The sequence below is a fragment of the Equus caballus genome, chromosome 12, assembly GCF_041296265.1.
Source record: "Equus caballus isolate H_3958 breed thoroughbred chromosome 12, TB-T2T, whole genome shotgun sequence".
Taxonomy (NCBI): domain Eukaryota; kingdom Metazoa; phylum Chordata; class Mammalia; order Perissodactyla; family Equidae; genus Equus; species Equus caballus.
In genome coordinates this window covers 41,032,249-41,042,592 of record NC_091695.1, presented here as the reverse complement: position 1 = coordinate 41,042,592, position 10,344 = coordinate 41,032,249, and the positions used below count along the sequence as shown (strand labels likewise).

At 49.4% G+C, this 10,344-nt stretch overlaps 1 protein-coding gene across 2 annotated transcripts in view; it reads left to right on the top strand.

The window, feature by feature from the left end:
* The first annotated feature begins 334 nt into the window (after nt 1-334).
* PLAAT3 (phospholipase A and acyltransferase 3) overlaps nt 335-10,344 on the top strand; it is a 49,932-nt gene continuing 39,922 nt past the window's right edge. Inside the window, exons 1-2 of one of the 2 annotated variants that reach the window (XM_023654260.2) lie at nt 335-565; nt 1,076-1,141. In XM_023654260.2, coding sequence (XP_023510028.2) covers nt 1,127-1,141 — 15 coding nt within the window. In that variant the 5' untranslated portion in view covers nt 335-565; nt 1,076-1,126. Of the gene's footprint in view, nt 836-1,075; nt 1,142-10,344 lie in introns of both variants that reach the window. The other variant, XM_023654261.2, reaches the window with a different exon arrangement.

The window sequence follows — 10,344 nt, the reverse complement described above, 5'->3', positions numbered from 1 at the left end:
CATTCACTCATTCATTCATTCATTCATTCATTCATTGATGGAATGCTTACTGTGTGCCAGGTTTGGAGGACGTCTGACGGCTTAAGACCCAGTACCCAAGTACTTTCTTTCCTCTAGACTCCTGCCTTCAAATGGCTTTAAAATTTAATATAGGTTTGAACTCTAAGCCCACGGGAGTGGAGGAGATAGGTAAATTGATTACATTCCGGTGTGATGTGTACACAGAGAACAGTATAATACAACACGTTCTCAAATATTGGGCTGGCCCGCAGTGGGCGGGTGAGAGGTGAGGAGGTGGCCCTGGAGCCGGGTTCAGTGGGTGCCCCCGGGGAAAGGAGGGCAGAGGAGGGCGCGGCGGGGTGGGAGGCGGGCGGGAGGAGCGGGTGGCATCCCGGCCTGTCTGGATGGGAGACAGCGAGGGGCGGGGGGGGGAAGGGAGCTCTGCGAGGCTCTCATTAGCCAGCCACACGGGGAGGGGCCGGGTGACCTCACGCTGGCCTAGCCTCTGCGGCCATTAAACTCGTTTCCTTTGCGGTGGCCGCCGCGCTGCCTCCAAGTCCGCGAGGTGGGTGGAGCGGTTCTCTCCGGGACTTAAGGAAGAGTGAGAGGCTTGGGGCGCTCTCCCCGCCCGAGAGCTGTGTGGCAGAGGGAGAAGTTGGGCGAGGCGGGAGTAAACAAGTTAGGGAGCAGCCTGCGAGCAGCTGCGGCCGCCTGGCCCCGCGGGCCGGGGGAGGGAGGGCCGGGCGCTGGCGGCGGTGGCCGGCTTTTTGGGGCGCGGCGCCCTGGGCCGGCCACTCTCATTGCGCTCCCCGCAGCTGCGCCGCCCGCCTCTCAGGTATCGGGTGACCCTTCCCGGCCCCTTCTAGGGTTTCATCCGATCACTGCCGAGCGCAGGGCAGGGACGCGGCGGGCGGGGCACTCCAGGAGAGTAGTTAGTGTTTCTGAATTGGGTCTGAGACGCACCGTGCACGGTCACCCCCGCCAGAAACCCCCGTCCCCTGGGGTCTCCGGTGCGCTGTTTCCTGTTAACGACGTAGTGTATCCCCTGCTCGCCCTGCTTCGGGCATTTCCACAGCTGATAAAGCGAACTCCAGCCTGAAACGGAGGGTCCACCGCACGGAAGAAGATGCGCGCGCCCATCGTAAGTGTGTGGCGGGCGTGGGCTGGGGGTGGGGGTCGTGTTTCAGTGGGGACTCGCCGTCCTGGGCCTGAGTTACCACTTCAGACAGAGGATGCTTCAGGACGTAGGGTCACACCTCGACGGCCGCTGGGCATCAGGTGTCGGTCGTGGGTCAGCAGGCGCCTGTTGGGCTCGTCTCAGGGCTGCACTTGCGAGGGCGAGTGTGGAGGCCGCCCTGCTGAAACCAGGCCCCCGGGAAGGGCCTTCAGGACCTACCTGGGGAGGGAGGAGGAAGGGGCGAATTGTTCCACAAAGGCGCTGTGCTGCCTTCTTGAGTCAGGCCACAACACCTGCACTGGCCCCTGGGGCTGCGTGTCTGGGACTGGAGCTGTTGCCCTGGGCCTCCCTGGGTCTGACCAGCGGGGCCTTTTCTGGTCTCAGCTGACCCACCTCATGACCAGCCCTGCCAGCAATTTCCCAGCTCTCACTTTTCCTTTTTCTAACCTGTGGTGTGGTTCAGAAATCATAAAGGGGCTTAGCAAATGCTTCCTTTCACCTCAGCAGGACCGGCTGCAGAGTAGACCCCCCTGGGATTGTGTTCACACTGAGCACTTAGCTGTGGCACTTTGATCCAGTTTCAAAACCCCTCTGTTCCCCGGAATGAAGATCATATGACTGGATACTTAGGATACTTTGAACACATATTAAGTGTTCAACTGTAATTCACTATTATTATTATTTAAATAGCTGTAAAGACCTTCGCACCACGCCCGGCATGAGGGTGTACCTGGCATATCTGATGCCTGGAGTGGTCTTTTTAATTTTTTTTGAGGAAGATTAGCCCTGAGCTAACATCTGCTGCCAATCCTTCTCTTTTTGCTGAGGAAGACTGGCCCTGAGCTAACATCCGTGCCCATCCTCCTCTACTTTATATGTGGGACGCCTACCACAGCATGGCTTGCCAAGCGGTGCCATGTCTGCACCCGGGATCTGAACTGCCGAACCCCAGGCCGCTGGAGCGGAGCAGGTGCACTTAACCACTGAGCCACCGGGCTGGCCCCTGAAGTGGTCATGGTCATTTTTAATCACCCCTCTCCTTTATCTGACGACATTATTTTTAGTCATAATCATGAAATGAATAGTAATGATGTTCAGAAAAGAAACCCAGCGACAATTTTCTTTTATTGAGCTTTGTGTGTGACAATCATGCCAGTGAAAAACTAAAAAATGAAAAATAAGGTAAATGTTATAGACAAAAATAGAAAAATGTAGTGGATTAATGGTTTTTAATTGCATGAATGGATTTTGAAAAAAGCTTATTCTTACATATAGGTTGGTTGCCGTAATGAATAATAACATTACAGTTTCTGTTTTGGAACTTTTTAACTTCTGAAAAGCTGACCGTGACTTTGTCAAAATTGACCTTCTTTGCGTGGTCATATTTACTATTCAGTGGAGCTAGTCAGTGTGTCAATCTTTGCTCACGGTTAATTAAAGAACGTTTTTTTATTAATTTTAATTTCGAAAGCTTCTCTTCATGTGAAACAACAGATATCCAAATAGGGAAAGCCTTCAACATTAGCATGAGTTCATCAGAGATTCATAAAAACCCCATTTCATAATAAATTCCAGAAATTGCAATACTACCTATGTCTTTTTTTAAAAATCAATTCTAGTGGTTTTAAATATCTCCACAATTGAAACATTTTCACTAAAACATCTTCACCAGAAAAGTCTCATATGTTTTTATCTTATGTGGCAAAATTCTCCCAAGATTTTCTTCTGCAAAAGTCAGAGAAAATGGTTGAATGATGGTGAACATTAACATTCATTTAAACCACTGCTTTAGAATGGGACTCGAGCTCTTGGTGAAAATCATTCAGGCTTTCAAACACTTCTTTTCAGTTTCTTCTGGCACTGGGAGAGCAGACTCTTTTAAAACATTTTTTAAATTAAAAACCCTTGTGTTGAGGGGCCTACCCCGTGGCCGAGTGGTTAAGTTCGCGCGCTCCACTGCAGGCAGCCCAGTGTTTCGTTGGTTTGAATCCTGGGCGCGGACATGGCACTGCTCATCAAACCATGCTGAGGCAGCGTCCCACATGCCACAACTAGAAGGACCCACAACGAAGAATATACAACTATGTACTGGGGGGCTTTGGGGAGAAAAGGGAAAAAAATAAAATCTTAAAAACAACAGCAACAAAAAAACAAAAAAACCCTTGTATTGAGGCTGCCTTTCAACAGATCACAGTGAGGGAGCGCTCGGAAACCCCCCTATGTTTCCTAGAAGCAGGTTGTCTACGGGTGGTTTAGAGAGAGCAGACTCTTTGTCATCTGTTTAAAAACAGGAAAACATAGAACCACAGGAATTGGTGGCACAAGCCGTGCAGAAAGTGAGTTCCAACCATTCTGAGCCATTTGGAACTCACTGTGGGAACAGACGCGCGTACGTGAATCTTGTGTGTGTCGGGGGCTGACCGTATAACTGGATGTTCTCTGATTGAACTTCCATGGAGAAATCAAAGCTTTTTAAAGAACAAGAAATAACAATGCGCTAATTTGAGACTCACATCTGTGTTATTAAATCTCAGCAGTAATTGCAGCAATGAGAACTTAGAACAAAATAGCTTTGGGGGGAGTAGTATTTTATCACTGATACTGTTTAAAATTGTTGGCACGTGCGGTAATAAACAGCAGACTGACTTTTGTTGTGTTGTCGTATTGTTTTAAAATTCTCTGTGCACAGCTCACTTCTCTTTGTTGTGCATCCGGGGTTTGCGGCTCCCACCTCCTCGCTCTGGGTGTGTCACTGCTGGCTCCTAGGGCTTCACGAATGTTTGTTGTCCTTCAAGCCGCTCAGCAGACCTCCTTGGGATGCCCCGGGTCAGTGCCGGCGCTGACTGTTTCTCTCCTCTCGGTCTTCCAGATTTGCTGAGAATGCATGGGCCAGGAGCCTCTGCCTTCCCTCCTCCACCCACACTGCGTCCTTAAATCATCCTTAAACCTGTGGCTTGTTGAACACCTGCCACTGGGGATGTGAAATCCAAAGTGAAACTGAGGCTCCAGACTATGAGGAAATTGATGGGCCCGCTCTGATTTCTGACTGGAGACTTAGCGACTTCTCTATGACCCTCCAAGTTTGCCTGATGTTCTGATAGGGCTCTGCGGAGCTAGTTAAGTTGCAAAGGGGTGAGGGGGAAGAAGACCCTTCTCAAACAGCAGTGGGGCTTCAGGCCCTGCAGGGGGTCATCCTCACTCTGCAGAGGCCACAGGCTGGGAGGGGCTTGAGGAGAAAGTGGTGTGTCCCACAAGGCCACAAGCCTCTACTGAGAGCATTGTATGTGCCAGGCTGGCTGCGCAGTCTAGCTGGTGGGCCGGGCGTGGAAAGTGCTCACTCCTTCCCCTGGGCTCCACTCAACCATTATAGTCATCCGATAAACAGGCCATGGGGGCAGTGGCAATCCTCTGCGGGCCTCAGGGGAGGCATTGAGGAGGTGGAGACTTTGAGCCCGTCTTGAGGGATGAGTAGGAGTTTGCCAGGCCTCGAGCACTGTGATGCAGAGGCAGTGTTCGCTACGGGGGTCGTTATCAGACGTCGGTACCTCCCTGTGAATTACTTGGTGTAGTGGAAAGAACTTGGCCTTTGGATTCAATTGGGAGACCTGCGGTGGAATCCTGGTAGCGGTTCTCGGGGTGCTCTGAGACCTTGGGCAAGTTAATTGCTATCTCTGAGCTATTTCCTGGTCTGTAAAATGGGGCTGCTGTAAGGATTCCAGGTGATTTGTGAAAACTCCAGGACGTGCCTGGTGCTGGTGATGGTTCCCAGATGAATCAGGGGGCGGTCCTGATTCACAGCGGGTGAAGTTGGACACGTGGAACAGGACTGGGGCCTGGAGGTCAGGAGCCTGGGAGGGCGAATGAGTTTTGCCTCCTTTTTCCAGGACACCCATGACCTTTGGGCTGCTGGGGCTGGTGCCCACTGGGGCTGCCGCGTCCCTCTCCCAGCGGCTGGCAGGGGAAGAGAGACTGAGACACATCTGAGACTGGGGAGTCTGGGCAGTCAGGCCTCACCCTCCCAGTGCTGCCTGCACCCACCCAGCTGGGGGCATGAGGTCTCAACCCTCTCATGGGCCTAAGTGGTTTTACAGCCTTCGCCCCCATATCATTTATTCCTCACACAAACCCTGCCAGATGGGCCTTAATGGCCCTGTTTTACCAGAGAAGCTCAGAGAGGTTAAGTGATTCTTGCAGGTGACACAGCAATAGAGCAGAGAGGGGCCCAGTTTGAGGGCTGGGCTCTGCTTCTGAAAACGCTGCCTCAGAGAGATGGGATTGGCGCCCAGTTCCTCACATATTTTCTTTTCTTCCTAAAACCTTGGCACTGAAACTCCCAGCTCTCTCCTGGGAAGCCCCTTCTCAGCACCCACCCAGGACTTCAGTCTTTCTTTTTACAGGCTTCTAGATGTTTTTCCCAGAGCCTCAGAAATGAAGGGGATGACGTTAGGGATTTCCACACTGACCACAGTGTGTGATTTTGGGACCTCAGAGGAGAACTTGCTGTCACGCTGGGTTTCACAACCTCCACTGTGTCTCCAGCTGGTCCCAGAGCTGTCTGCGACCTTTCCAAAAAAAAAAACTCACAAAAACACCCCCGAGAACAGTGGCAGCAAAAACTGCCGTTGACAGAACGCTTCCCATGTGCCAGGTGATATTTGCTGAGTGGTTTCGCGGCATTAACTTCTCTGATCCTCAGGACAGCCCCATGAATCGGGTGCTATAGTCATCCCCATTTTACAGCTGAGGAAACTGAGGCCGAGAGAAGTCGGGTAACTTCTGAAGGTTATCCAGCTAGGAAGTAGCAGAGCCCAGATTTGAACCCAGGCTTTCTGGCTCCGGAGCCCCAAGGTAATCAGTCTGCTGTTTCTGGAAACTAAATCCATCTCGATTTAAACACAGAGCGGCCATGCTCATTCGCCTACCCTCTGCGTTTTTTGTACGCCTGAAATATTTCGTCAAAAAAACCAACTGGCAAACCCATGCCGAGGCTGAGTGTGGGTGGATTCGAATTCTGCCGTGGTGGCCTTGAATGAAAGAAAAACATTCTTTTGGTTTCGTTTCAATCCTTGGGGTGAAAATTCTTCTCAAAGTGCCCTCGCTTCCCGCTCTGGTCCTGCCTAGTGCCCACAGCCGAGGGTCTCGCACTGGGTCAGGGTCTCCGGCCGGGGATGTGGGTTAGTCCGCAGGTATGACATGGGAGATGGTGGAATCCGATGGGGGGGGGCGGTCTCTCTTCTCCTTTGTCGGAGGGAAGAGGCTGGGGTTCAAGTTCACGCTTTGCCACTTTCAGGCTGACCTTGGGTAAGTGACCTCACCTCCCTTAGTCTCAGTTTCCCCACCTGCAAAATGAGGTATGACTGTCCAGCTCAGCCTAACCCCTCAGTCTTCCCCCTCTCTCCCCTTCAGACACCCTCTCCTGGTGTTCTCAGTCTGGGCTGCACAGTAGAATCACCTGAAAGCTTTAAAAAAATGCCAGGCCTGGGCCTCACGCCGGGGGTCCTGCTTCTGGCCCAAGAGCACCCTGAGATGCACCCCCGAACCATGCTCTTGCTCCGGTGTGCCCCGCACCCCTGCTTACCTCTCTCTATCCCCTTTAGGGCCACTCCCTTCCCGCCGCAGTCTCTGATGGCAGGAGAGTGTGAGGGCTAAGAGTGTAGGATTTGGGTTTGAATTCTGTCTCTGCCTCCTACACGTACCCCCTCATCTTTCAAGACTTCAACAAAAGTCTCAGAGGCTGCCTTTCCCAGCTCGTCTCCAGCTCCTCTCCTCCCGTTCTCTCTCACACCCATTGCAGCCAGGCTTTTGCCTCCAACTCTCAATGGGAGCTGTTCTCGTAAAGGTCACCAATGACCCTCATCCCAGGCCACTCTCCTGACCTCCAGGCTCGTGGACTCAGCTGCCTCCTTAGCCTCTCCATTTGGCCACCTGGTGGACGTTTCAGCCCAGCAGGTCCTAGCAGGGGCACTCTGTCCTTCCTCAGCCTGCTCTGTCTGCAGCCTGCCGTTCAGCCTCCTAGTTGCTTTGGCTAGAAACTTGGGGTCATCTTGACTCCTCTTCCCTTCACGCCCCACCTCGTTCCATCAGCCAATCCTCTTGGCTCTCCCTTCAAAGCAACCCAGAATCCATCACCTCTCATCTCCCACTGCCCCATCTTATCTTGGAGATGAGCCATCATCTCCGCTCTCCATCCTCCGTTCTCCCTCTCTCCCCGCCTTGCCCCCTCCACTCCAGCCATGCTGGCCTCTGGGCTGCCCTTGAACGCTCCTACCTGGAGCCTTTGCTCAGGCTGTTCCCTCTGCCTGGGTGTTCTAGACATCTGCAGGGCCCACTCTGGCCATCCCTGATGCCCTGTTTAATATTGCACCCCTGCCCCATCCCACTGCACTCCAGCCCCCTCCATTCTGCTCTACCTTTTCTTTCTTTTTCTTTTTTTTTTTTTGCAGGGAAAGATTTGCCCTGAGCTAACATCTGTTGCCAATCTTCCTCTTTTTTTTCCCCCTTCCCAAAGCCCCAGTCCATGGTTGTATATCCCAGTTGTCAGTCCTAGTTCTTCCATGTGAGCTCCTGCCACAGCATGGCAACTGACAGACGGGTTGTGTGGTTCCGTGATCGGGAAATGAACCTGGGCTGCTGAAGTGGTGAGAGCACCGAACTCTAACCACTAGGCCATCAGGGCAGGCTCTACCTTTTCTTTCTTTTTGTTTTTATTTGGTATCCCTTCTAATATTCTAGATGATTTACTTGTTTACTAAGGTCTTTAAAAAAATTAAAAATTTTCTGTCTCTCTCCCTGACACTGAACAAAAGCTTCACCAAGGCAGGAATCTTCGCTTTCTTCATAGCCGGAGCTCAGGAGCCCAGGGCGGTGCCTCGCTCTGTGAGCATCTGTTGAGTGAATGAGCAAATGAATGAGTTCCTTGACCCTCCTGGGCCGAGGTGGGCATCCCCAAGGTGAAGAGGTGACCTCGGTCACGTATACCGTTTCCCTGGGGGTAGGGGGAGGGTACTTGTTAAAAATGCAGAGTGATTCTCCATGCCTGCCAGCAACCCCCTCTCCTGTCATCTGTGTGCAGGCTCAAGGCTGAGAACCACAGCTGGGGGTAAAGGCCGCAGGCTTGGTGGCAGGCACCCAGTGAGTTCCCGAGCGTAGAGTTAGGGCACACCACACGCTCGTTTTATTGCTGTTGTCATTGTCCTGGACCTCCTCAGTGCTTCCCTTCTGCCTCTCAGAACACTGATCACTTAAATTTAAAAGGAGAGTTTAAGATACTCCACAGTGGGAATGCATCGGTGGACATATTTGAGATAAAGCAAATACAGTAACTTAGGTGAATCTAGGTGGTGGTATACAGATGTTCACTAAAATATGCTTTCAGTTCCGAGGCTGGCACCGTGGCCAAGTGGTTAAAGTTCCATGTGCTCTACTTGGGCGGCCCAGGTTTGGGAGTTTGGATCCCGGGCACGGACCTACACCATTCATCACTCGCGCTGCAACCCACATACAAAATAGAGGAAGATTGGCATGGATGTTAGCTCAGGGCCAATCTTCCTCAGCAAAAAAACGCTTTCAATTCTGAATGTTTGAAAATTCAAACTGTAGGTTTGAAAAATTTTCGTAATAAAACGTTAGGGAGCATGCTATGAACTTAAAAATGTTCATTGCAGAAAAGCGGAAAATACAGAAAAATAGAAGGAAATGAAACCATCACAATAAGCACCCTTAGTCCTGGCACCCAAAGGGAGTGTATGCTAAGATATTAGTGTAAACCTTGTATTTACTCTGTTGCATAGTAATAATTATGTGGATTACCCCAAATTGAACACACTGCTGTTTGTCAAGTCAAGCTCTTTCTGAGTCTAATACAGATGTATGTTTATTTAAACACTTTGGAAAACTAGAAAAGAATTCAAAAGAAAATTAATACCCAAAATTCTACCACTTAGTCATAAACACTGTTTACATTTTGGTGTATTTTCCACAGTTTTTCTTTTATGTGTTTAAATTTTCCTTTTTAAATGAGGTTTAAAACATATACTGTTTCTCATAAAGCTTTTTCATTAACTATTATGTTATGGACATTTCTTGTTATTAAGTATTCTTTTAAAACAAAACTTTTAAAACATAACTGTATAGTATCCTAGTATATAAATATGGCAAGATTTAACTCATCTCTTTCTGTAGGATATTTGTGACCTTGTGATGGACATCTTTCTGGGCATTTCAGATTATTTCCTTAAGATCTGGTTTATAAATAGAAATTGGGTCAAAAGGAATGAATATTTTTAAGGTTAGTGATACAAATTGCCAAATAGCCCTTCAAAAAAGTTGTACTGCTTTCTATTCCCATCAGCAGTGAGAATGAGAGCACCTGTTTACCTGCATCTTTTTCTATATTTAATATTAGTATTTTAATTTTCACCCAAACCAGATTTTAATATTCATTTATTTGATTACGAGTGAGGTAGAATATGTTTTCTTGTATTAATGGTAATATGTATTCCTCTTTTAAAAATTATTTATTATGCCCTTTGTCCATTTTTTTCTATTTTGGTGTTTAAATCTGTTTTATTGATTCATAAAAACTCTTTATATAGGAAAGACAGTAACTGATTTTTTGGGTCATTTTCTTCCAGTTGTTCATAGTACCTTGTTTGTGGTGTTTTCTCAATGCATAGAATGTTCTGGCCTGGCTCTTTTGGTTATAAAATAAGAAAGCAGGCCACTTAAGCTAGCTCAAGTAAAGAAGATTTAGTTTAAGGACATACATGGAGAGGTAAGGGGATTCTCGTGAAAATCTAGGAACAGGAGCTATAATAACAGGGCCTCTCAAGGCCTAGAGCTGGGAGTCAGTTCTGGATCAAGGTGACTCGAGGCTCCTCAGCAGCTGGAGTGTGTGCATCTTGGTGCTAGTGCCCCACCACTGATGCGACTCAGCCAGCAGATCTTGACACGCCTGCTTCCTTCTCTCCCATTATCAACAGGAGTCTTCTGTTTGGTCAGAGTTGGCATTCTCTGCTCCCACCGTTTGTTTGGCCCATGGTCCATTGGGGTCTCTCTTGCCTCTTCTACATCATGACTTTTCAGTTTTAGTCCCTGCTGCCAAATAACCTGTTTTGTTTTCCATTGCTTGGTTCCTATTTTTGAGAGACAGAGAGGATTCGATTGGC